The sequence below is a fragment of the Hyaena hyaena genome, unplaced genomic scaffold (genome assembly GCF_003009895.1).
Source record: "Hyaena hyaena isolate Hyena2069 unplaced genomic scaffold, ASM300989v1 scaffold_600, whole genome shotgun sequence".
NCBI lineage: Eukaryota > Metazoa > Chordata > Mammalia > Carnivora > Hyaenidae > Hyaena > Hyaena hyaena.
The window spans coordinates 1,221,832-1,249,285 of record NW_024081234.1 but is presented as its reverse complement, the minus strand read 5'-3'; the positions used below and the strand labels follow the sequence as shown (position 1 = coordinate 1,249,285).

General features: G+C 49.1%; 1 protein-coding gene across 1 annotated transcript; it reads right to left on the bottom strand.

The window, feature by feature from the left end:
- Nucleotides 1-19,314: 19,314 nt before the first annotated feature.
- On the bottom strand, nucleotides 19,315-19,785 carry LOC120248684 (keratin-associated protein 12-2-like). The gene has a single exon (XM_039257132.1). The coding sequence runs from the start codon at nucleotides 19,783-19,785 to the stop codon at nucleotides 19,369-19,371; it is 417 nt and encodes a 138-aa protein (XP_039113063.1). The 3' UTR covers nucleotides 19,315-19,368.
- Nucleotides 19,786-27,454: the final 7,669 nt, after the last annotated feature.

The following is a 27,454-nucleotide window of genomic DNA, read 5'->3' as shown; positions in this document are numbered from 1 at the left end:
TGATGACCTGACAGAAGGGACTCACTCATTTCCAGGAAGAAACACCATTTATGTCCATTTCAATTAATACAGTATATCTGATATTCAATAAAAAGTTAGAAGACATACAAAAAAGGCAAGGAAAAAAATCAATCTATTTTCTAATGACAAAGCAATCAACAAAACTAGACTCAAATAAGACCCAGATGTTGGAGAGATCAGATGGAAACATTAAAATGATGATGTTGAGCAAAAGAAGTTCTAGGAAGACAAATACTGTAGGATCTCACTTATATGTGAATTCTAAAACACAAACCAAAGGAAACAAAACAAAACAAAGTCACAAATACAGAAAACAGACTGGTGTTTTCCAGGGGTAGGGGGGTGAGATGGCTATGCGGTCAAAAGACACAAATTTCAAGTTACAAAATTAAAAAGTTCTTGGGATGTAATGTACAGCATGGTGACTATGAAAGAAAACAAGTGATTATATTTAAAGAAATTAAGGAGAGAAATATAAACATGAGAACTGAGTGAGTCTATTAAAATAGAAGAAAGAAATGGACTTGAGGGAAACAAAGAGAACTTCTAGAAATCAAAAAAGTCAAGTAATGGAAATTAAAAACTCTGGACAACTTAAACAGAATATTAGACAGAGCTGAAGAGAGAATTAGAAAAACCAGAAGGCAGATCCAAAGAAAGTATCCAGCAAAAAGGAGTCAAAGTGGCAAATAGGTAAGAGATGTTAAGAGATGTAAATAATTAGGGAGAACACATGTGATCAATAAAAGCATAAGAATGACAAATATTAAATTTAGGATGATAGTTACCTGTAGGATGGAGTGAAGCACTGAATTGTGTGGTGCAAAGAAGGCTTCTAATTAGTTAATTAACTGTGAATAATACATAAATTGGGTTCTTGGACCCAATTTTCATATAGGTGTGGGAAGGCTTCCCCAACAAACACCTCCAACAAACGGTGCTCTGGGACACCCTCCTGGGTGTCTTAGAATTCAACTCAGTTCTGACACTATCTACTCGGAGGCAATGTCAGATCCACAGGCTCAGTCCTAGAAGCTAACCCCCACACCACTTCAGATGCCTGCAGCAAGCTTAGCTTGTCACCTGTGTTTCTGACCCACCTGCTCCAGATCAGAGGTCCTTGGGTTCAGCTGATTTGTTAGAGCAGCTCATGGAACTCAGAAACAGCCAGTTGGAAGGATGTAGAGGGCAAGGCATGGGGACAGGGTCCAGAGCTGCCATCCCTTCCAGGCTCACAATATTACAATATTTAAAGAACAGATGGAAAACCCAAAAGATTCCACCAAAAAATTCCTAGGACTGATTCATGAATTCAGCAAAGTCACAGGATATAAAATCAATGCACAGAAATAGGTTGCTTTCCTATACACCAACAATGAAGCAACAGAAAGAGAAATCAAGGGATCAATCCCATTTACAATTGCACCAAAAGCCATAAAATACCTAGAAGTAAACCTAACTAAAGATGTGAAAAATCTGTACACTGAAAACCATAGAAAGTTTATGAAAGAAATTGAAGAAGACACACACAAAAAAGGAAAAATATTCCATGCTCCTGGATAGGAAGAACAAATATTGTTAAAATGTCATTACTGCCCAAGCAATCTATATATTCAGTGCAATCTCAATCAAAATAACACCAGCATCTTCACAGAGCTAGAGCAAACAATCCTAAAATTTGTATGGAACCAGAAAAGACCCCAAATAGCCAAAGCAATCTTGAAAAAGAAAACCGAAGCTGGGGACATCACAATTTCAGACTTCAGGATGAACTACAAAGCTGTAATCATTAAACAGTATGGTACTGGCACAAAAACAGACACTCAGCTCAATGGAACAGAATAGAGAACCCAGAAAAGGACCCACAAACATATGCCAACTAATCTTTGACAAAGCAGTAAAGAATATCCAATGGAATAAAGACAGTCTCTTCAGTAAATGGTGCTGGGAAAACTGGACAGCGACATGCAGAAGAATGGACTCGGACCACTTTCTTACACCATACACAAAAATAAACTCAAAATGGATGAAAGACTTAAACATAAGACAGGAAGCCATCAAAATCCTCAAGGAGAAAGCAGGCAAAAACCTCTTTGACCTGGGCTGCAGCAACTTCTTACTCAACACATCTCCGGAGGCAAGGGAAACAAAAGCAAAAATAAACTCTTGGGACCTCATAAAAATAAAAATCTTCTGCACAGCAAAGGAAAAAGTCAGCAAAATGAAAGGCAACTGATTAAATCGGTGAAGATATTTGCAAATGACAGATAAAGGGCTAGTATCCAAAATCTATAAAGAACTTATCAAACTCAAAACCCAAAAAACAAATAATCCAGTGAAGAAATGGGCAAAAGACATGAATAGACACTTCTACAAAAAAGACATCCAGATGGCCAGCAGATATGTGAAAAAATGCTCAACATCACTCATCATCAGGGAAATACAAATTAAAACCACAATGAGATACCACTTCACACCAATCAGAATGATTAAAATTAACAACTCAGGCCAAAATTGATGTTGGTGAGGATTCAGAGAAAGAGGAACCCTTTTGCACTGCTGGTGGGAATGCAAACTGATGCAGCCACTCTGGAAAACAGTATGGAAGTTCAAAAAAAAAAAAAGAAACAACCGGAAAATAGAACTACCCTATGACCCAGCAATTGCACTACTAGGTATACAGCTATGCTGTTTTAAAGGGGCACATGCACCCCAATGTTTATAGCAGCGCTATCAACAGTAGCCAAGTATGGAAAGAGTCAAATGTCCATCAATGAATGAATGGATAAAGATGTGGTATGTATGTATATACAATAGAATATTACTCAGCAATCAAAAAAGAATGAAACCTTGCCATTTGCAGCTATATGAATGGAACTAGAGGGTATTACGTTAAACAAAATTAGTCAGAAAAAGACAAATATCATATAACTTCACTCATATGAGGAACTTAAGCTGCAAAACGGATGAACATAAAGGAAGAGAAGCAAAAATAATATTAAAACAGGGACGAGGACAAAACGTAAGAGACTCTTAATTGTAGAGAAGAGAGGTTTGCTGGCGGAGCTGTGGGAGGGAGGCTGGGCTAAATGACAAGGGGCATTAAGGAAGATGCTTGTTGGGACAAGCACTGGGATTTACACGTAGGGGTGAATCGCTGGAAGCTCCTCCTGAAATCACTGCTACACTATATGCTAACTAACTTGGGTGTAATTTAAAAATAAATAAAATAAATAAACACCAATCAGGAAGACCAGTGGGGACTCCGCATTCATGTCAGCGAAAGAACATCACTACCTTGTATGTGCTTCTGTACCCATGTGGAGGCATCGCTTGTTAGTTAGTGGGAGTTTCTTGTATGGAAAATATTTTTCCAGTAACTTTTTCCAAATTCAATTCTTTTTTTTAAATTTGGTATTGTTTTATTTATTTTTGAGAGAGAGAGAGAGACAGCATGAGCAGGGGAGGGTCAGAGAGAGAGGGAGTCACAGAATCTGAAGACAGGCTCCAGGCTCTGAGCTGTCGGCACAGAGGCTGACACCGGGGTTTGAACCCACGAACTGTGAGATCGAACTTGAGCTGAAGTCAGATGCTTAACCAACTGAGACACCCAGGCACCCCTCCAAAATCAATTCTGAGATACACATCATTTTTATTGTACTATAAATGTTATTTACTTTGATTTCAAGTGTCAATATGTCAACAGATTCATGCCTACTAATAGATAGGGATAAAAATAAAGGTATAAACACCTAAAAAAAAAAAAAGAATAGAATGTAAAACACAGACCACATATATGAACAGATGAGGAATTTTGGTAGAGAGATGGAAACGATAAGAAAGAGCCAGACAGATAATAAAAATTCAAAATACAGTGTCCAAGATGAATTCCTAGGATGAGTCCATGAGTAGACCTGACATAGCCAAGTGTGGAATCATTAAATTTGAAGTTAAGTAAATAGAAATATCCCATATTAAAACAGAGCAAAACTGTGTGGGGGAGACAAATAACACAGCATCAAAGGCCTCTAAGACAATGTCAAAGCATCGCTAATGCATGTAATTAAAGTCCCAGAAAAACAGGAGAGAGGGAATAAGGCAGAAGAAATATTTGAAGGCGCAAGAGCTGAGAAACTTTCTAAACATAATGAAATACACAAAACCACAGATCCAAAAAGGTCAAAGCACCTCAAATATGATAAATATACTCCTCAAGTCTTATAAAATATAATGGCCTGTACATATCGTTAAAAGCATGACTGTACAACCAAAAAGAGAAGAGGAAATCCTGAAGGCATCCACATGAAAAAGGAATGTTAATACAGAACAAAGATAAGAATTACTTATCTAATTAGAAAGTGTACAATTCAAAAGGCATCTTTGAAATACTAAAAGGAAAATCTGTCAAACCTATGAAAATTTTGAGAAAGCATCCTCAAAAACTAAAAGGAAAGAAATACTCTTTCAGATAAACAAAAACTGAAGAGATTAACAGCAGACATGCACTACCAGAAATATTAAGAACATTTCTTCGAGGCGATGATTACGAGAGCAAAGAGAGACCTGGATGTACACAAGGGGGAAAATGGCTCTAGAAACGATTCTAGGTAGAAGGTAAATATAACAAGCTTTACGAATAATTGACTGTCCAGAGCGGACACCGTAGCAATGCACCTGGGGCTCTTCAAACGTGTAGAAGTAAACTAGACTACACTCACTCAGACAATGGGATGCGGAAAAACACTGCTATAGCGTCCCGACCCTACAGACGAACAGCGTAATATCATTTGGAGGTACATTGTGTTCTCTTCAAGGTGTGAAATGTAAACTCTTGACTAATCCACTTCGAAAAGACTAATGAGGCCAAAAGCAGAGATGGGATGAGATAATTAAAAATACTAATCCTGGGGCACCTGGGTGGTTCGGTCAGTTAAGCACCCGACTCCAGCTCAGGTTATGATCTCATCATTTGTGAGTTCAAGCCCTGCATCAGGCTCTGCAATGACAACACAGAGCCTGCTTCAGATCCTCTGTCACCCCTCTGTCTCTGCCCCTCCCTTGATCTCTCTCTCTCTCTCTCACTCTCTCCTCTCTCTCAGAAGTAAACAAACATTAAAATAACAAATACCAATCTCAAAAAGAAGAAGAGAAAAAAGAACAGAAGGAACAAATAGAATACAAATAGCAAGATGGTATTTTACATTTAATGTTGTTTTTTGTTTTTAATTTTTTAAAATTTTTTAAATGTTTTTATTCATTTCTGAGAGAGAGAGAGACACCATGAGCAGGAGAGGGTGAGAGAGAGAGGGAGACACAGAATCTGAAGCACCTCCAGGCTCTGAGCTGTCAGCACAGAGCCCGACGTGGGACTCAAACCCACGAACCGTGAGATCATGACCTGAGCCCAAGTCAGATGCTTAACCGACTGAGCCACCCAGGCGTCCCTGTTTTTAATTTCTGAGAGAAAGAGACAGCGTGAGCAGGGAAGGGTCAGAGAGAGGGAGATACAGAATCTGAAGCTGCTCCAGGCTCCGAGCTATCAGCACAGAGCTCGATGCGGGGCTCAAACCCACGAACCGTGAGATCATGACCTGAGCCGAAGTGAGAAGCTTAAGCGACTTAGCCACCCAGGCGCCCTGTATTTTACATTTAAATTAATTGGCAATTTCCATTAAATGCAAAATGTCTAAAACATCAAAATCAAAAGAGATTTTCAAATTGGATAATAAAAACAAGACCCACTGTCTTCTCTCTACCAGAAATCCCACTTCAAATAGAAAAACACAGACAGGTTAAGAGTAAGCAGATGGAAAAATATACCATACAAACACTGATCAAATAAAGTTGGAATGGCTATATGAATATAAAAAATGTACATTCCAGAGCAAGACATGTTACCAGGGATAGAGAGGGATATTACGTAATAATAAAGGGGTTGATTCACCAAGAAAATGTAACAATCCTAAATGGGTAAGCACCTAAGAACAAAGTTGAAAGAAAACCTGAAAGACCTGAAACAAAAACCTGAAAGAATTGTAGGGGGAAATGGATAAATCCACATGTTTTGTTATCATGGGACTTCAGTTTCTCAACAATCAACTGAGCATGCAGACAGAAAATCAGTAAGGACATAAATGGCTCGACAATGCTGTCAATCAACTTGACCTAATTAATATTTATCCAACACCCCACCCAACAGGAGAACACACTTTCTTTTAAAGTGCACATAGACTATATGCCAAAAAGACCTTGCTCTGCACCATAAGACAAACTTCAACAAATTTGAAGGAATCCAAAAAATACAATATATTCTCTGACTACAATGAAATTAGACATTAATAACAAAAGGATCGCTGGAAACCTCCCCACCCCCCATATTTGGAAGCTGACCAACCCATTTCTAAATAATCTATTTAAAACAAAAGTCCCAAGAGAAATTAGAAAATATTTTGAACTGATAAGACGATATGTCAAAATAGGTAGGACACAGCTAAAGTTGTGTTTAGGGGGAAGTTATATAATTAAATGCTTATATTCACAAAGAAGAAAATTCTGAAATCCATTAAGTTTTCACCTTAAACTAGAAAAGATGAGCAAATTAACCCCAATATGAATGAAAGAAGAGAAAACATTTAAAATACAAGCAAAAAAATTTAAAAACTAGAAAACAGAAAACAATAGAAAAACACAATGAAACTAAAAGCTGTTTCCTTTTCTTTTAAAATTTTTTAACATTTATTTATTTTTGAGAGACAGAGAGAGACATATTATGAGCAAGGAAGGGGCAGAGAAAGAGAGGGACACACAGAATCAGAAGCAGCTCCAGGCTCCGAGCTCTCAGCAGAGTCCAAGGCGGGGTTCGAGCCCACAAACTGTGAGATCATGACCTGAGCCGAAGTCAGACACTCAACCAACTGAACCACCCAGGTACCCCAAGCTGTTTCCTTTTTTTAAAGGTTTTAAGTAATCTCTACACCCAACATGGGGCTCAAACTTACAACCCTGAGATGAAGAGTCACATGCTCTACCAACTGAATCAGCCGGGCTCCCATTCCCCCAAAAGCTACTTCTTTGGGAAAGCAACAAAATTGCCCAATCAGGAAAACAAAAAGACACAAAATACCATAAGAAAAGAAAGAATTGTTACAGATCTTACAGTTACTAAAAAGATTATAAGGGAATGATAGCAACAACTTTGTACCAATAAATTTAATAACAGATTTAATGGTCAAATTCCTTAAAAGACTCACAAAATCTCATTCAAGGAATAAAATAGACAACACAAACAGTCCTAGAGCTATCAAGGAAGTTGAATTTGCAGTTTGAAATCTTACAACAAAGAAAACTCCAAGACCAAATGACTTCATTGGCAAATTCACCCAAACATTTAAGGAAGAAGTAGTGCCAATTCTATGAACTCTTCAAGAAAATAGAAAGAGAGTACAATTTATCTTATAAGGCCAGCATAATCTCAATATCAAAATTAGACAAAACCATTATTTAAAAAAACCTATAAACCAATATCTCTTATGAGCCAAGATTCACAAGTACTATCCTTAATATCAACAATCTTCAAATACCAAAATATTAATATATCAATCTGGAAATATAAGAGAGCTAAAATGTTATGATCATGTGAGATTTCTCTCAGAAAGACAAGGTTGGTTCAGTGTTCAAAAACCAATTTATAGGGGAGCCTGGGTGGCTCAGTCAGTTAAGCGTCTGATTTCAGCTCAGGTCATGATCTCATGGTTCATGGGTTCGAGCCCCGCGTCGGGCTCTGTGCTGACACACAGAGCCTGGAGCCTGTCTTCAATTCTGTGACTCCCTTTCTCTCTGACCCTCTCCTGCTCATGCTGTCTCTCTCTCTCAAAAATAAATAAAACATTAAACAAAATTTTAAAGGGCATCTACAAAAAAAATCTACAGCCAATATCAAACTTACTGATGAAAGACTGCATGCTTTCTCCTTAAAATCAGGAACAAAGTGAGGATTTCTAATGTCATTTATTCTATTCATCTTCATGCTGGAGCTCCTAAACAGTGCAATGCAGTCAAACAGTGCAGTCTCTCAACAGTGTTGAGAGAATAAAAATAAGTAAAAGACATACAGATTGGAAAGGAGGAAATAACAGTCTCTATTAACATATTGCATAGTTGTCTATCTAGAAAAACCCAAAATTCTATGATAAAATTCTTAGAACTAGTAATTGGATTTAGCAAAGTCAAAGAATAAAGGTCAATATACAAAAGTCAATTTTATGTCTAAATACTAGCAATGATTAATTGGAAATTGAAATTTTAAAATAGTACCATTTACAATAGCATCAGAATATCAAAAATCATAAGGATAAATCTTGGGAGGGAGGAATGTGCAAAATCTGTATGTTGAAAACTATAACACATTTGGTGAGAGAAATCAAAGAAGACCAAATTAGTATAGCATGTTCATGGATTGTCAGCTATGTCAATTTCTCCCAAATTGATCTACAGTTTCAACATAATCCCAAGTCTCAACATGAATTTTTGTAGATATTGATAAGTTTATTCTAATATCTATAGGGAAAGAGAAAGAAACTAGAATTGCCTAAACAACTTTTTTAAAGAAGAAGGAACAATGTTGGAAAATGAACAGCAGCTGATTTCAAGACTTACTCCAAAACTACATTGATCAAGGCAAGAAGGCGTTAGTAGGACAGACCCGTAGCATGCAGGCAGTTGTCCCACTTCTAGACACTTACTCAGGAGAAATAAAAACATGCTTGCAAAGAGCCTATACATTAATTTTATAGAGGTTCACTCATAGCCAGAAGTTTGAGGCAAACCAAATGACCATCACTGATCAATGGGCGTCCAATAACGTTCAGCAAATAAGTGAAACAACATGAATGAACCTCAAATGGATTATTCCAAGTGAAAGAAGTTAAGCTTGGAAGACTTCATGCCATTGGTTCCATATGTATGGCATTCTAGAAGAAACCGATGTAAAGGGATCGGACCAGATCTGTGGTGTCCAGATGCTGGGAGGGTCATGAAGACACCTGAGGTGGCCGTGACGTCCTGTATAATAATTGTCGTGTGGGTGTGGTGTATATGAACTGTACACATTCATGAAGGTTCTTAACAAATACACCTAAAAAGACTACATTTTACTGTATGTAAATTGAATCTCAATACCCCTGACTTTAAAAAGAGAGTATCAGTACTAAATTGTTGAGGATGAGGCCCCGGAACGTCTGCCTCCTGGTGGAAGCATAACTTGGTGGAATCATCTACACAACTTATCTAAGCAGGATTTACACTGGACATTATCCACGTTCTACACAACTTATCTAAGCAAGGCTTACGTTGGACACCATCTACTCTGTTCAATGTGTGGGTGTCCTCAAACCCTACAACTCTGCCCCTAAACACACGTCTAGTAGAAATGTACACACATCAGCACAGAAGCCAGGTGCACAGATGAGCCTAACGTGTGCATGCGCCACGGCCCTAAGCAGGAAGCAGCCCTGAGGTCTGCGGACTGCAGGCTGGGTAACGTGGCGCATCCACACCTGCATCCCCACGGCCACTGAGAGAAGATGCGGAGGCAGACATGTGCCACAATCCTGCTTCCAGAGGGTTCAGAAACGAGGCTGTGCTAGGGAAGTCAGGATGTGGTCCCTTTGAGGAGTGGTGATCAGAGAAGCTGGAAGAGGCCCTGGGGTGCCAGAATGTTCCATTTCCCGACTTGAGCTGAGCTCTCCTATTTGTGCTCACATTGCCATCAAGTGGCAAATACTTTCCTGTGTGTGTATTTCATTAAAAATTGGTTTTTAAACATTTTTTAAAAAGGGTTGGGGGGCACCTGGGTGGCTCAGTCAGTTGAGCGTCCATCTTTAGCTCAAGTCATGATCTCATGGTTCAGTTGGTGAGTTCAAACCTCGCATCAAGCTCTCTGCTGACAGCTTGGACCCTGCTTGGAACTCCACCCCCCCACCCCGGCCTCTCAGCCCCCTCAAAAATAAACATTTTTTAAAATTGTTTTATTTAATGCTCAGAAATTACTTTTAACCTAGAATTGAATAGCCAGCCTAAATATCAACGTCCAGTAGGTATGATTCGTAGCTCCACTGACCAGAGAAAACAAAGACCACAGTAGATGGGGGGGGGGGGGGGGTCACAAATCCTACCTCCCAGGACCTGGCCGAGAAGTGGGGAAGTGGGGAGAGGAAGGTCCAGGGGCAATGACACTCCTGGCGGAGCCGGACAGAGGGCACCAGGTCACCACTATGTGTATGCACGACTCCCCAGAAACTGCTCATCTCAAGAGAAGGGGTCGTGTTACAGATGACACATCCTGAGGCAAGTGGGAAAGCAGCACCCCCAGGGGCCACCCAGGGAGCCGAACACAACAGACGCAAGGGCTCTGGGAGGCACACAGACTGGACACCAGCTGGCACCCACATTCTGTGCCATTTAATTCTCCGCGGTCAGGCTCTCGGATTCCATAACTGAAGTCCCAGGGAACAACAGAGCGGACGCACTGGGCCTGCGCACAGGCAGGGGCTGTGACGCCCAAGTTGGTGGAGACTGGTGGGCCCGCCCTCATGGGGGTCAGCAAGCTCAAGGCCGGTGGGGGTGACCCGCCTACAACTGAGCAGGCTGGGGAGGAGGTACAGGACCTCCAGGAACCCAGAGGGGAGGCCGCAGTGTCCTCAGACCCTGGACGGCAGGAAGCCCTGCCGGGACTGGCCAACCTCTACTGGGAAAAACTACAGCCCGGGGCGGGGCAGCGGAAGTGGGAGCCTGGCTCCTCCCCTTCCTCCCCTGGCTCCTCCCCTTCCCGCCTGGCTCCTCCCCTTCCCCACCTGACTCCTCCCCCTCCTCGCATGGCTCCTCCCCTTCCCGCCTGGCTCCTCCCCTTCCCACATGACTCCTCCCCCTCCTCGCCTGGCTCCTCCTCCTCGAGGAGTGGAAGATGGAGTGTGCACATCAGCGCGGGAAGAATCACAGGTCGACACGCCAGCGCCCCGCCCACGTTACCCCGCCGACTCCTGACGCGGCCACGCCCACCTCGGAGACCGCGCTGTGCGCCTGCGCTCCCCTCGCTGGCCTGGCCTCCCGGCGCCCTCAGAGCAGGAAGTGAAGTCAGCTTTACGGGCGCAAGCAGCGGGCGTGCGGCCGGGACTCCGAGCCACGCAGGGAGGGAGCCTGCGGACCAGCCCCACCCGACCGCGCCGCCGCGTGCCCCCCGCGCCGTGCCCCTTGGCGGCTGCCCTGTCCGGGGCAGGGGTCTTCGCTGTGTCCCTGCTTCCGCCGTGCGGGCCGGACCCTGCCTGCCGGCCTGCGGCTGCACCGCCCCCTGCTGCCGGGACGGCCGGGCGGTCAGTGCCAGGCCCCCTCGCGCCGGGTCCCCCGCCCGCCCCCGCCGCCCTCCGGGGCGCCCGCCGCTGCAGCCCGGGCCGCGCACTCCGGAACCAGCTTCCAGGCTCCACACTGGTCTCAGGCTGATTACAGGCCTCGCGAGGCTCCCGCAGGGCGACAGTGCTGGTTAGTAAACTGCTCCATCAGGTGTCCCCCCCCTTGGACACTGTCGCTGGCACACCCCAACCCTGGGCTCGCTGTCCGGAGGCAGGGCCTAGGATGACGGCCGGGCTGGCGCACCCAGGAGGACAGCTCCGAGCGTGGCCTGGGCCCGGTGCCCCCCGTCCTCCCCTGCAGGCTGCGGCCGAGAGGCGGGCTCCCGCGGTGGGCTGCCGCGCTGCCCACGTTCCCGCACCAGAGACGTTTGGCCAGAGCCGTGAAGGAGCACCCCCGGGTCAGGGCCAACAAGCTGGCACGGGGTCCGGTGGAGCCTGGCCCGCCGTCCCCTCGGCTCGCTGGGCGGGCGCCTTCCCCCCGACCCGCCCTTGGCAGAGAGCGGCGACCTTCTGGCCTGAGCGCGGCGCCTCCAGGACCCGTGGCCCGGTTCCCTCGCGGGCGGGGAGGAGCAGGACGCCGGGCCCTGCCCCTGGCACCGCAGGGGTCAGCGCCCTTTCTAGGGGCGCGCGTCTGCAGTCCAGGCTCTTCAGTCAACGCAACGACACGCAGACGCAGGTTGCGTGAGCGCGCATGTCCACGTGGGCACCGCGCCACAGAGACAGCAGCGCCCGGAACTCGTGCTGTAGGATTCCTACCACAGGTGTTAGACACATGAGCTTCAAACATGGGTGAGACTGAAAGAGGAAACAAGAAACATGAAAAAGGAGTAAGATTTTTTGTTTTTAAAGACGCATGCACTCGGGAGAACCAAACGCAACTTGTAAAGCTAAAGTGGGCAAACCACCGAAGTGGAAGCCCTCTGCGTGGACAGACGGCTGGGCAGGTGCGCTGCCACAGGCTGACAGAGCCGGAGCGCCGAGCTGCAGGGACCCGTGAGGACAAAGCGTGGCCCAGAGACTTGGAAGCTAGAAGGTCCGATAGTCGATTAACTGCCCTTCCAGGGGAAGAGATCAGAAGAACTAGGGAAAGGCAGCACCGGGGCAGAGGCTGTCTTCTAGAGGTGATGGAGCCCGACCTCGTGTCCCAAAAAGCAGCACAGGTAAGTGAAAGAGACCCGTGTCCCCTCCACGTGGCGAGCACTAGGAGCTCTCAGGACAGAATGTGCTGGAAGCAGCCGGAGAAGAGCCCAGCTTGCCCATGGGAGCGGCTGCGGTGGGCTCCACAGCTGCACACGAGGAGGCAGTGAGGCAGACAGAAAGGGCCGCATGCCTCCCTCCATGAGCTCACACTCCACCTCCATGCACATTCCCGGGCAAGCTCACTCCCCAGCAGGGCGTGCGGCACAGGAGTGCCCTGCAGGACGCCCCCCAGGGAGGACCATACCCCTGGGGGACCATCGGGGAGGCAGAGCGGGGCAGTGACTTAAGAAGCTGCTAGGGGCGCCTGGGTGGCTTGGTCGGTTAAGCGTCCAACTTTCACTTAGGTCATGATCTCGCGGTTCGTGGGCTCGAGCCCCACGTTGGGCTCTGTGCTGACTGCCAGCTCAGAGCCTAGAGCCTGTTTCAGTCTGTGACGCCCTCTCTCTCTCTCTGACCCTCCCTTGCTCACGCTGTCTCTCTCTCTCTCTCTCCTAGAAATAAATAAAACATTAAAAAAAAAAAAGAAGAAGCTGCTAGACATGTGGATAAACAAATATTAACTGAGTGGAATAGCAGCGATGCTGACTAATTAGTGGGTTTAGAAAAACATTAAAGGAAAACTAGAGCCCTGGACACACAATGCCGGTAAGCTAGAAGGAATCTGCTTCTATTTACAAGGTGGGAAGGGTCATGACTGATGCCAGACCGCAGAACGGATGCCCACTGAAATTGTAAGGACTGACAATAAAAGAATAGAAAGCATGGAAACTTCAGAACCAGGAAAGACAGAAAACAAGAGGAAACTTGTAAAATGTCAATGCAAAGGCAGGTAGAATGGGACTTTCAGAAGCAGCAAGTTTGGGCAGAAAGGTGGGGCAAAGAGAATCACAAAATAGGATGATAGTAACAAATTCAAATATATTAGTGGTTATAATAAATATAAATGAACTAAACTCTCCAGTTAAAAAAACAGATCAAATTTTTTAGAAACAAAATTCAGTGCTGCGCTATTGTGGTCTAAGTCAGGGTGCAGACTACACCTCTCCCTCAGGGCAGTGCTGGGCCTCTGCCCGGGTGTCCATGAGGCTCAATGGACATGGCCATGCTCCTTGTTTGCACCCCCGTCTATGGCAACTCGTGCTGCAATGGCAGGCCTTCATGGTTGCAGCAGAGACGAGGAGGCCCACAGGCTGCAGAGAGCTGCTACCTGGTCCTTTACCTAAAAAGGGTGCCACCCTGGTCTAGAACATGCAGAACAGAAAGATTGAAAGTAAACAAAGAGAAAAAGGGACACCTGGCAAACATCAACCCAAAATATCTAGTACAAGTTGTCCTGTTTTTTGTTTTTTGTTTTTTTTATTTCTGAGAGAGAGAGACAGTGTGAGCAGGGGAGGGTCAGAGAGAGAGGGAGACACAGAATCCGAAACAGGCTCCAGGCTCTGAGCTGGCTGTCAGCACAGAGCCTGATGCGGGGCTCGAACTCCCGAACCATGAGATTGTGACCTGAGCTGAAGTCGGACGCTCAACCGACTGAGCCACCCAGGCACCCCAAGTTGTCCTATTTGAATAGATGACACGTACTTGTAGGTAGAAATCACCATAACAGATGAAGAAGATGTCTCATTCGTGATGATAAAATCCAACTCTTCAGAAAGACGAAATGATCCTCACCTTCTACGCACCACAAAGTATAGCCTCAACTGTCAACATCTGGTGCATTCCAAGGAGGAGCGACAGCCCCTGTCACAGGGAGACTGTGACACGCTTTCCTCAGATGTGACAGAGGCAACCAGAAACATAAAATCAATCGTCAATTTATTCAGAATTCTACAAGTTGCAAATACTTTTCTTTAGTTTTAGATGAGACACAGTACACAGTTCTGTCTCAGAGACCTCCCAGTACATGATAAGATGTCATGTATTTTATTTTCAGGTTAAACATTATGTTTATATACTTCATCATGACCTAAAAACTGAGTTCGTGGTGGATATACATTGACTTCTTTACATCTGTCAACAAAGAATTTCAACAAGATCAAATAAACTGGTTTCTGCCACAATGAATGACACTCAGCCGTAACAGGTCAGAAATTGGAATTTATCATTGCTGTATAACAGGGGGCTGAGATTTCCCTGTTGGCTTTGTTCCGCTCTACACCCTACTGAAAGCATTTGTCCTCAGTTTTCTGAAGGCTGTCTACGGAGAGTGTCACGGATATGTTGTTAAAGTGATTCAGTATAGAAATAGCAAAAATCATAGTCAGAAATTAATGATATAGAAAACAATCACACCACACAGATCAACAAAGCCAAGGATATTCTATGAAAAAACAACTATTTGACAAGACTGGCCAGTGGAATAAATGAGAAGGCACAGATAAAGACTATGAGGAAATTAGTGATAAAAGATGCAACAGGACTACAGATATAATGGAAAATTTTTAATAAGCAATGGCTATTATGAACAACTTAATCCCAAAGAATTCTCTAAAAATAATAGAACTTTCCCAAGTGAACCACTTAGAACTTGAATTACCTTTAACCCTTACAGAAACTGACTTAGGGGGCACCTGGGTGGCTCAGTCGATTGAGTGTCCAACTTCTGCTCAGATCATGATCTTTCAGGTTTTGGGTTCAAGCCCCATATCAGGCTCTGTGCTGACAGCTCAGAGCCTGGAGCCTACAAACTGCCCCTTCTTGGGGGACCTTTTCCTAATTAATACATTTATCAGATTTTCATTCTCCTCTTTGGTTTCTCATGTTCTAAAACCTCGTTCCCAAGACGTGCACGCTGTGGAAAACCAGCACCACAGAGCAGAGGTTCCGAGGCCCTGAAGGCCCCATAGGCCCTGGGCAGGCTGAGTGGGGCCTCTGGGGGTGGGTAGCTTCTAGGGGGGCAGGTGGGGGTGTTATGTCGCTATCCACATCCCATCTCTACTCTGTGGGGTTTCACCTCCTGCCGGTTGTGGAGACCAGATGCCTCATGCATGTGTGTGCATGTGTGTGCATGTGTGTGTGTGTGTGTGTGTGTGTGTGTGTGTATACTTGTGTGTGCACGATGTGCACATATACAGTATGTGTGCGTGTACATAGGACATATGCAAGAATGTGGGGGAATGTATACACACATCCAAGTCTACTGGCTCCATTTCTGGCTCAGTTTACTAAAGTCGCCCAAAGTCAAACAATGCAATAGGCCTTGCAGCTATAAGTTCATAAAAGCAGCTCTAAGCTCAGCACCTGCCTCCAGGGAAGAATAAAGGGGCTGGAAATCCCAGACAGACAGTAGTGAGACTGTCCGTGGAAGGACTGGTGCCTCCAGGACTCGAGAGCCACACCCGCTGGAACCAGGGAAGACCCTGATTATCCAAGGAATCCTGATAAAGAAAAGCAAAGCTGGAGGCATCACGATCACGGACTTCAGGATGGACTACACAGCTGTCAGCATCAAGACAGTGTGGTATTGGCACAACAACAGACACTCAGATCAATGGAACAGATTAGAGAACCCAGAAATGGACCCACAAATCTATGGCCAACGAATCTCTGACAAAGCAGGAAAGAATATCCAATGGAATAAAGACAGTCTCTTCAGCAAGTGGTGCTGGGAAAACTGGACAGCGACATGCAGAAAAATGAACTTGGACCACTTTCTTATACCATACACAAAAAATAAACTGAAAATGGGTGAAAGACCTAACTATGAGACAGGTAACAATCAAAATTCTAAAGGAAAAAATAGCAGCAACCTCTTTGACCTGACCTGCAGCAACTTCTCACTTGACACATCTCCAGAGGCAAGGGAAATAAAAGCAAAAGTGAACTATTGGGACCTCATCAAGATAAAAAGCTTCTGCACAGTAAAGGAAACAATCAGCAAAATTAAAAGGCAGCCAACAGAATGGGAGAAGATATTTGCAGTCAGATAAAGGGTTAGTATCAAAATCTATAAAGAACTTATCAAACTCAACACCCAAATGACAAATAATCCAGTGAAGAAATGGGTAAAAGACATGAACAGACACTTCTCCAAAGAAGACATCCAGATGGCCAACAGACACATGAAAAGATGCTCAACATCACTCATCATCAGGGAAACACAAATCAAAACCACAGTGAGATACCCCCTCACACCTGTCAGAGTGGCTAACGTTAACAACTGAGGCAACAACAGGTGTTGGTGAGGATGCGGAGAAAGGAGACCCTCTTGCACTGTTGGTGGGAATGCAAATGGTGCAGCCCTCTCGAAAACAGTATTGAGGTTCCTTAAAAAATTCAAAATAGAACTACCCTACGACCCCATAATTACACTACTGAGTATTTACCCAAAAGATACAAAAATGCTGATTCAAAAGGGCACACACATCCCGATGTTTATAGCAGTGCTATTGACAACAGCCAAATTATGGAAGGAGTCCCAACGTCCATTGACAGATGAATGGATACAGAAGATGTGGTGCATATTTACAATGGAATACGACTCAGCGATGAAAAAGAATGAAGTCTTGCCATTTGCAACAACGTGGATGGAAGTGGAGGGAGTGTGTTATGCAAAGTGAAATAAGTCAGTCAGAGAAAGACAAATACTGTATGATTTCACTCATGTGTGGAATTTAAGAAACAGAACAGATGAACAGAGGGGAAGGGAGTGAAAAGAGGGAAACAAACCACAAGAGATTCTTTAAAAAATTTTTTTCAACATTTATTCATTTTTGAGAGACAGAGAGAGACAGAGCACAAGCAGGGGAGGGGCAGAGAGAGAGGGAGACACAGAATGGGAAGCAGCTCCAGGCTCCGAGCTGTCAGCGCAGAGCCCGACGCAGGGCTCGAACTCACGAGCTGTGAGATCATGACCTGAGTGGAAGTCGGACGCTTAACTGACTGAGCCCCCCAGGCCTCCACAAGAGACTTTTAATGACAGAGACCAAACTGAGGTTGCTGGAGGGAGGTGGGGGGATGGACTAAATGGAGGAGGGCACTGAGGAGGCACTTGCCGGGATGAGCACGGTGTTGTATGTAAGGGATGAATTACAGAATTCTACTCCTGAAACCAATATTTCACTGCATGTTAACTAAAATTAAAAACAAAAACAAGAGCCAGGTCCGGAGAGCTGCCCTGCCTCCCAGCGCGCACTGGCCTCCTCAGGGGTCTCAGGCACAGCGGGCCTGCGGGTGGGGCTGGGGAGGATCCAGGTCTCCCCTGGGACTTCCAGTCACTGGAGAGCTGGGTGGGAGGGAAAGACTGAGGCTCTGGAGGCCACCCCGGGGCAGGGGAGCAGCCGGGCTCCGCTCTGCAGGGCAGGCCTCTCCATCTCAGCTGGGAGCAAAGCTTGGGGGGGAGGAGGGGGCAGACTACGCTGCTGGCGGGTCTCAAACGCGCCCACCTCTCCGACTCAGAAAATTCATCACGAAACAAGCCCCAGAATCCAGGCGTGGGGGTGCGGTGGCTTCGGAGAGAAGGTGGGAACCAGTGCCCGCCTCCCCTCTGCTGCCTGGGGCTGGCGGCAGACGCATGTCCCCGGGGCGATCAGCTCCCGTGCTCCTGCCCAGCAGCCTGGGACGCTGCCTGACCGACAGAGCGACAGAGCGCCTTACCGGGGACGCGCGGTCTCCTGCCCCAGATGGAAAGGCCACAGGTGCCACAGGAGGGCAAGGACAGCCCACGGCCAGGCCCTCCCATCCCCCGTCCCCTGGGCACCCACAGCCGCCCACCTGGTGTGACCCGGAGCCACCCCAGCATAGAACAGGCGGGAGGGGTCAAGAGGACGCAGGACATAGGACCTGCGAGAAATCCTAGCGACGCTGCACAGAGTGAAAAGAGTGGGTTCCAGTCCAGGAATACAGGGTGCTCGCTACCCTCCCACATCCCCCAGGGCCTGCATGAAAGTGCGTGTTTCAGGGGTGCGCAGGGAGGTGACCCCACTCTCCTTTGCAGCAGGTAGCAAAGAGCACACTATTCTAACGTGGTTTCCCTGAGGAGCCCGGGCTGAATTACTGACGGTGTTCTGGTTTCCACGTTAGGTAGTAGGTTCGTGGGGTTTATTACAATAATAACTGATCATCAATCAATTAAAAGTGGGTCACATGTGGACCAGCGAGAGAAGTGAACCATGAGCTGAGCCCCAGGACTGATCCAGTCCCCAGACCTAAGGCGTAAAAGAGCTCCAGGTTCGCACTGCACTCAACTTTCCATGACTGGGGACACAGGACATGGGCTGCGTCCTGATGCAACGGGGGAGGTGGGTCCCCACGCCCGAGGCAGGACCCGACAGCCGGGGAGGCAGGAGCAGCCCCGGAAAAGGGTGAGTCGCTGGCAGCGGCCACACGCACCGGGCCACGGAGCAGGGGCCCCGGGGCCACAGCCACTCCCTCCACAGGGAGCCCAGCTACCCTCCCCGCCTACCCTCCCCGCTTACCCTCCCCGCCCATCGCACGGACTCGTGGGCGGGAACCAGAAGCAGAGACAGGACTAGAGAGCCGGGCGGCACGGTTTATTGGCTCACACGGGCTTGGTTCCCTGCTGGGGACAGAGGAGGGCCTGGGCACCAGGGCTTCCTGGAGGAGACACGCAGGGTCACAGAGGGCTCAGGATCGTCCTGCTACGTCCTCGCCCCGGGGCTCAGACGACTCATCAGGAAGGTTTCCCACCTGCCACGTGCAGAACCGGGGGCGCTGTGAAGACGTGGTCCAGGAAGGGCACCGGCGCGGCCCCCTCTGCCCAGAGCAGCCGGCAGGAGACGCGTGGTCAGAGGCAGCACGGGGAGCTGGAGCAGACGGGCCTGCAGACCAGGGTGGGGCAGGAGGGCTGGCAGGAGGGCACGCACACGGGCTTGCAGCTCACGGGCACGCACCCGGAGGACTGGCAGGAGGGCACGCACACGGGCTTGCAGCTCACGGGCACGCACCCGGAGGACTGGCAGGAGGGCACGCACACGGGCTTGCAGCTCACGGGCACGCACCCGGAGGACTGGCAGGAGGGCACGCACACGGGCTTGCAGCTCACGGGCACGCACCCGGAGGACTGGCAGGAGGGCACGCACACGGGCTTGCAGCTCACGGGCACGCACCCGGAGGACTGGCAGGAGGGCACGCACACGGGCTTGCAGCTCACGGGCACACAGCAGGGTGCCTGGCAGCCCGGGGAGCAGCTGGTGTGGCACATGTTGGCGTGGGGCTGGGCTGGTGTCTGGGAGGGAGGAGGCGGTGATGTCTGGAGGCTCCTTCCCGGGGCGGCCTTTATACCCGGGCCAGGCGCGTCCGGGCAACAGGGGCCACAATTGTTGTCTTCCTTGTTTGTGCTTCTTCCGGGCCGTCTCCCAGAACTTCGTTTTCTGTTGCACGTTTTATTAGTTTGGCCCTCGTGACTGATGCCCAGGCTCGTGTTGCACTTGGGAACCTGGCCTGCTGTCTGCCTGGCCCGCCTCATGACTGCACACAGGCTACATTTGTGTGACTCTGACACCATGGGCCTCCTGATCTCTCTCCATGTGTGATGATGGCCCCAACAGCCTCCGCCCTGAACAGCCTCCGCCCAACAAGAAGGTTCTGGGGCAGATGCACAGAGATCGGGAGGGTCTGGTTCCCGTCTGAGTGTCCCAGATGCTTCAGGCTGGAGGTCACACAGCGGCCGACACCCGGGAAGGACATGGCGACCACTGGCCCACAGCACGAGTGTGGACTGAGACCGCAGGTCATGGAGAACTGGCTCAGTTAAGCGTTGGCTCAGGTCATGATCTCTCAGCTCGTGAGTCGGGCTCTGTGCTGACAGCTTGGAGCCTGGAGCTGCTTCGGATTCTGTGTCTCCCTCTCTCTGCCCCTCCTCCACTCACACTCTCTCTCAAAAATGAATAAACATTTAAAAAATAAAAATAAAAAAGAAGGAAAGGAAACTGCTTCTCATCAGAACGGGGCAGAGAACGGGGGCAGCGGGGTTGAGGTACTGGGGACAGGCACCACCGATGGAGAATTCCACGGGCAGCAAAACACAAGTCCTTAGAAACGGGGCGAAATGAGCCATTTCAGAGCAAGGGCAGCTAAGAGAAGCGTCGGCAGCAGCCAGACATGACGGGAAGAGCTGACGGCGGCCGGGAAGGGAGCAGGCGGGAAGGGGTAGCACGGGGAGGGGCACACGTAAGAGGCCCGTTTGGGCGCCTCTGTGGTTGGCTCGTAGGACACGTGACCGCCTGGAGCGGGTGACTCCTCACTCAGTCACATCTGGACACGCGGTCGCACGTGGCCGCCCCGAACGCTTTGTCCTGAGCACGGTTTTCGCCTGAGGTCGGAGCCAACGGAGCCACGAGGGCTGACGTGCGGACGCGTGGCTGGCTCCAGGCCGGTCGTGTTCTCAGCTCTGCCCACGGCCGGAGCCCCGAGCCCGCAGGCTTGGAGTGACTCGTATGGCGTCTGACTGGTTGCCGGGACTCCTGGGGAGTCACCCTGTCCACACCCGCGGTCTCGAGGGGGCCACGTGTGCAGAGGGCCCCGTGGACGCAGCCTCGGGGGGGGCGCTGCTCCGGGAGACGGCTGCCCTGCAAGAGGCCCCTAGAATGATGTGCTGCGGCCGACGTGCAGGACAGCGGGGGGGCACAGGCCCAGCTCCCGCCCGCCCTGCGGCCGGATCTCTGGAGGCTCACCCTTGCCCTGAAGGGGCCTGGCACGGGCGGCTCGCCCCTCACCTGCCCCTCCCAGGCGGCCACACAGCTGGGCCATGCTCTCCAGGGGCCCGACGTGACAGACACGTCCTGTGCCACCTGATTTTGGGGACTCTAGGAACCGCCAACGCCCCAGTGTAATTTGGCACAATGGTGAGGACCGCGGATTCCAGAGTGAATCCACCCGGCTTCAGACCCCGGCTGCATCGCCGCAGCGGTGAGAACGTGCACACGGCACGCAGTCCTTCCGAACCTAACCGCACATCCGTGTACGTGTGGCCCCAGCCACCCCCGAACGTGGCAGGCGTGGCTCACTAGTCAGTTATGAGACAGTCCCCATGAGATGCTCAGCGCGGCGCCTGCACGAAGCTGGGGCCCCTCCTCACTATTATCGCAGTAACACGGCCACAGCTCTCCCCCATGAGGAGCCCGGCCGCTCGGCTCTGGCCAGTTGGGAAGACCTTCTGGATCGCTGAGTTTCCAGATCAACATGGGGGGCCCCCCACCCCCCACCGGTCTGGCGAGTAGGATGGTGCCTGTGTGGACAGAGGGCAGGGGATGTGAACTTGGGGAGGACCTTGAACATCCTGATGGGGAGTCCCCTGTCCCTGAGGAGCGTCCTTTGCCATCCAACCTGGGCTCTGAATCCAGAAATCAGAGGGCCGCGGGGTCACGGTGAGCCTCGGGGCTCAGACGGAGTTTCCGGAACCGAGTCGCTTCCAGCAGAGCCTCCAGGAAGAGACGCACACAGGAGGAAGAGGAGGAGAACACCCAGCGCCCGGAGGAAGGCACCTGTGTGGCTTGTTGCCAGGTTGCCACAGCCCAGGTATAAAGGCCGCCTGTGGACGGAGGCTCCAGACCGGCTCCGTCCTCCCCCCTGACTCCTCCACTCCAGCCCCACGTCACCATGTGCCACACCAGCTGCTCCACCGGCTGCCAGCCGGCCTGCTGCGTGCCCGTGAGCTGCAAGCCCGTTGTGTACGTGCCCGTGAGCTGCAAGCCCGTTGTGTGTGTGGCCCCCTCCTGCCAGTCCTCCGGGTGCTGCTGGCCCTCCTGCCCCACCCTGGTGCTCAGGCCTGGCCCCTGCGGCACCCCTACCTGCTGCTGGCCCGCGGCCTCCTAGGCCCCCCTCTCCGTGGGGTCGGTGCACTCCTACCAGGCAGACGTCGTCCACTGCAGCCCTTCTGGGCCCGACCGGACCATCTTACAGCAAAGCGGCTTGATCCCCGCTAAGCAAGCGGTGAGAGTCACCCCCAGGGTCCCCTGACCCGAGCCTGGGTCGTCCACACAGCACCCGGCCTGGCTGTGGGCCTGTTCCCCGCGGCACCCTAGCTGCGGCTGACAATCACCCGGACGTACCAGCTCTCAGCTCCTGATTCCCTGTCCTCGGCTCAGGCCTGAGTCCGCGCTGGAGCTGCCCCAGGAGCTAGAATCCCCACCGTGCGCTCCCATCCAGGGAAGCCCCGTGATCTGTGAAAAATAAATCTCTCTGCTCCTCAGCACTGTGTCTTCTATGAGTTTTCCCCGAAGCTGATTCTCCCTGTCACCTCCCCCCTTGGACAAGCCGATACTGAGTCCGAGTCCTGTCTCGGGGGCTCTCCTGGGACAGTCATGCCCCCAGCACGCTGGGGAGTCCCTCTGACGGAAGTGGCGGCCAAGCTGTCGTCAGAATGGGGCCTTCCTACTGTTTCAAGTGAGGACCGTTGTGCTGGGCTGTGTGCAGCCTAAAAAGTGTGCAACGAGGACTAATGGACGGAAGTGGGAGGCACCACTGAGTGACCACAGCTGCTCACAGTTACGTGCGGGGCCTTCCAGAGAGAGGGGTTCATTGTGTGCTGCCCCAAAGGTTGCACCAAGGAAGGGTATCCAGGGGGCTCCATCAGTTAAGCGTCTGACTTCAGCTCAGGTCATGATCTCACAGTTTGTGGGTTCGAGCCCCGCGTCGGGCTCTGTGCTGACAGCTCAGAGTCTGGAGCCTGTTTCGGATTCTGTGTCTCCCTCTCTCTCTGACCCTCCCCTGCTCACACTCTCTCTCTTTCTCTCTCTCTCTCAGAAATAAATAAAACATTTTTTAAAAAATAGACTTTCCCTTTAAAGAGAGACTGGAAGCCACAACTGGGATTCCTGCTGTGAATGGGAAATTTAACCGAGAGCTTCCGGGCTGTGGCAGCCTAACAGTCCAGGTGAACTAGGGTGCAGTCAGAGAATTTGGGGACCCAGCACTCCATGGAATAGGGGGGACTGTAGGTCTGCTGAACTCCAAAGCGCCAGGGTGGCTGTGGGGAAGCCAAGACTCCAAGAGAACTGTGGCTGCTGTTCAAGACGGCGGGCTGGGCCCACCCCCAACCTCAACCCTCCTGAGACCCACGTGGGGAGACGTGGGCTTACAACGGGTGAGGGACGAAGCGAAGGCAACGGGAAGCAGAGGAAGGTGTGCTGGCCCCCAGGCAGGGCAGACCAGGTGGGGGCTGCGGGGACAGCACCTGGTCCCCATGGGTAGGCCCTGTGAAGGAGGGATGTGTGCGCAGGGGCGGGGGCACCCAGGCCAACCCGAGGCAGAGTGCCCAGAGGCTCTGCTTCTCCCCAGGACGCCACCAGTGTGTATCTCTAGGACAACTTAACACCTCGCTCAGGAAGGACCCGGACTCCTGGGGGCTGCTGGCACCCACGTACATGACTTTCATTGTGGCTTCTGGGCTCCCTCCTTTCTCCTTCCCAGGTGAGGCCCGGCCCCTGGCAGTCACCCACCCCCCATCCTGGAGTGCCGGGCCACCTTCCCCGCACGGGTGAGGTGCCTCTAACTCGGCACGGACCCCGCGGCGGAGGAGCCTCCCCGGCCGCCACGACCACTGCCACATCTGAGCCCCGGACAACAAACACAAAGTCACACCGCAGAGGAAGCAGACAGCTTGTGAAGCAGAAACCACCGTTTATCAAATCCTAAATATACTCAAAGACGTTCAAGAACATGTTTACAGACATAAAGCAAGGACGAGAGGCTTTGAAAAGGAACAGTTAGAAAATGTGTCGAAAAAAGGTATAGTGTTGATATTTAAAATTAAACAGAGGGCCTTGTGGGTGAGGTTGAGAAACCTCTCAGACTTAGAACATAAAACATCAAAGAGGTAGAAAGCATGAGAGAAAAGAAGCCAGCATGGGGGACCCCTCTGGGGGTGCAGCCTCTGGTGCGTGGGATTCCGGGAGAAGGGACAGTCAGGACATGGGGAGGGTGAGGAAATGCATCCCTCGGGGAGGAACACTTCCCACAGTGGGAGACACAGCCCCCAGCTTAAAGGACTAAGCAACACCAAGGAAAGGAATGGGGAAACCCCAGACCCATCGTGTTGAAACTGCAGAAAGGGAGGTTCCCAGAAGCATCTCCAGAGAACAAAACACACAAACAAACAAAAGTAACCTAAAGAAAAATAAAACTCGGACTGGCATCAGACGTGCCATCAACAGCACTGCATGCAGCAGACTTTAGGAGCAGCGCTCACCACGTCCTGAGGACTGAAATCCAGCCTGTGCATCCAAACACTGGCGTGCTGTAAACAGATGAGTTGAAAAATACGTAAACAATGCTTAAGTGATTAATAAACATGACAGCATGTTATGGGTAACAGACATATTAAATAAGCATGAGTGTTTTTCTAAAACTAAGTGGCATGTGTCTTGTGTGTGTGGTCATCTGCTTTTCAACACTTTTTAAGGCAGTGAAAATCATATCCAAAAGAATAACATACCTAGCCATAAATTTAACCAAAGAGGTGAAAGACTTGCACACTGGCCACTATAAAACACTGCTGCAAGAATTGAAGGAGGCAGGTGTAAGGGGAAGAGCGTCCCATGTTCATGGATGGGAGCATTTCATGTTAAGGTGACAATACCACCCAAAGCGACCCGCAGATGCAATGTAATCCTTAACAAAATCCCAAAAGCCTCTTTCTCTAGAGATGAAAAAGCTGATCCTCGAAATCACATGGAATTGATAAGAGTCTAGAACAGAATAAACTTGAAAGGATGAAGAATGCTTAAGGATTCACAATTCCTGATTCTAAAACTTACTGCAAAAGTACAGTGGTTGAGCCAGTGCGGTACTGGCATACGGGACAGACATACAGACTGACGGAGTAAAGCCGAGAGTCCAGAGATAAACCCATGTATTTATGGTCAACGGATTTTTGGCAAGTGTTCTCAGACTGTTCAGTGGAGGAAGAAATCATCTTTTCAACAAATGGTGCTGAGAAGGCTAGATTTCCACATGCAAAATAATGTAGTTCGACCCCCTACCTCGCCCCATCTACTAAAGTTAACTAAAAATGGATAAACATCCTAAATGTAAGACATAAACCAAAATGTCTTAGAAGAAAACACAGGGGAATCACTTGGTGACCTTGGATTTGACAGCACGTTCTTAGCTACAACACCAAAAGCATGAAGATCAAAAGAAAAAAATTAATTGGACATCATCAAAATTGAAAACTCTAGTGATTCAAAGGACACCATCAAGAAAGTGACAGGACAGGGGCGCCTGGGTGGCTTAGTCGGTGAAGCGTCCGACTTTCGCTTAGGTCATGATCTCGCGGTTCGTGGGCTCGAGCCCCGCGTCGGGCTCTGTGCTGACTGCCAGCTCAGAGACTGGAGCCTGTTTCAGTCTGTGACTCCCTCTCTCTCTGACCCTCCCCTGCTCACGCTGTCTTTCTCTCTCTCTCCTAGAAATAAATAAAACATTAAAAAAAAAGAAAGAAAGTGACAGGACAGTCTACAGAATGGGAGAAAATATTTGCAAATCGTATATCTGATAAGGGTTTAACAACCAAAAAACACAAAGAACTCATACAACTCAGCAACAAAAAAAAACAAGCAACCCAATTTAAAAATGGGCGAAGAGGGGTGCCTGGGGGGCTCAATGGGTTAAGCATCCAACTTGATTTCAGCTCAGGTCCTGGTTTCACAGTCCGTGGGTTCAAGTCCCGTGTCGGGCTCTGGGCTGATGGCACGCAGAGCCTGCTTGGGACTCTCTCTCCCTCTCTCTGCCCCTCCCCCACTCACACTGTCTCTGACTCTCTCGAAATAAATAAACCTTTTTTAAAATAGGAAAAGAACTTGAATGGGCATTTCTCCAACAAAGTTGCACCTATGGTCAACAGCACATGAAAAGATGCCCCACATTATTAGTCATCAGGGAAAAGCAAATCACGACCACAATGAAATACTATGTCATACACACGATGGCTATAATTTTAAAAAAGAAAGAAGGAAGGAAGGAAGGAAGGATGGACGGAAGGAAGGAAGAAAGAGAGAGAGAGAGAACCAGTGCTGGTGAGGATGTGGAGAAACCAGAGTCCTCAAACACGACCGCTGGGATATGAAGCCGCGTGCCAGTGTGGAAACAGTCTGCACGTACCATACGCCCCAGGAACTCCACTCCTAAGAAACTACCCCCCAAAAAGTAAAATGGTGTTCAGATGTTCTCTGTAGCATTATTCACAACAGCAAAAAGCCCAGAACAGCCCACGGGTCCACTGATGGATGGATAAGCAAAATATGGTCCATCCATAGAGTGGAATGTTCTTCCTTCAGGAAATGAAAGCAGCTCTGACGCCGGCTTTGACATGAATGAGGCTTGAGGACATGCTGCTGAGTGAAGCCACAAAGGGACAGAGGTTTTCTGACCCCAGTGTGCGAGGTGCCCGAGCAGTCAGACTCAGAAACGGTAAAATGGGGGGGCTGGGGGGACTGCGAACGGAACAGAGGTTCAGTTCGGGACGATGGTAAAGTCCTGAGGAGGGACCGTGGGGCTGCGTAACCGTGAATGCACCCAGTGCCCCTACACTGTACACTTAAAAAGGGGTACCATGGGGGGGGGAGGGGGCAAGATGGCGGAGAAGAAAGGAGCTCCGCACTTGCACTCGCACCCATACATCACACGGAAGAGATCTGAAGCCATTGGAAACCTTATAAAACCTGAGAGATTGGAAGAAAAAGGACGCAGAATCCACTGAGAAAGCCTTCTAATGGCTACCTCAAGAAACAAGCCAGAGTACACAAGGTGGAGAGTCCCAAATATCACTACGAATAGGAAAATAAAATAACCAAGGTCCCAACAAGAGAGACCAAGAGATACCATTCAAAAAACACTCTCTGAAAGGATAGGCCCTGGACAGTCAAAGAGTCTTC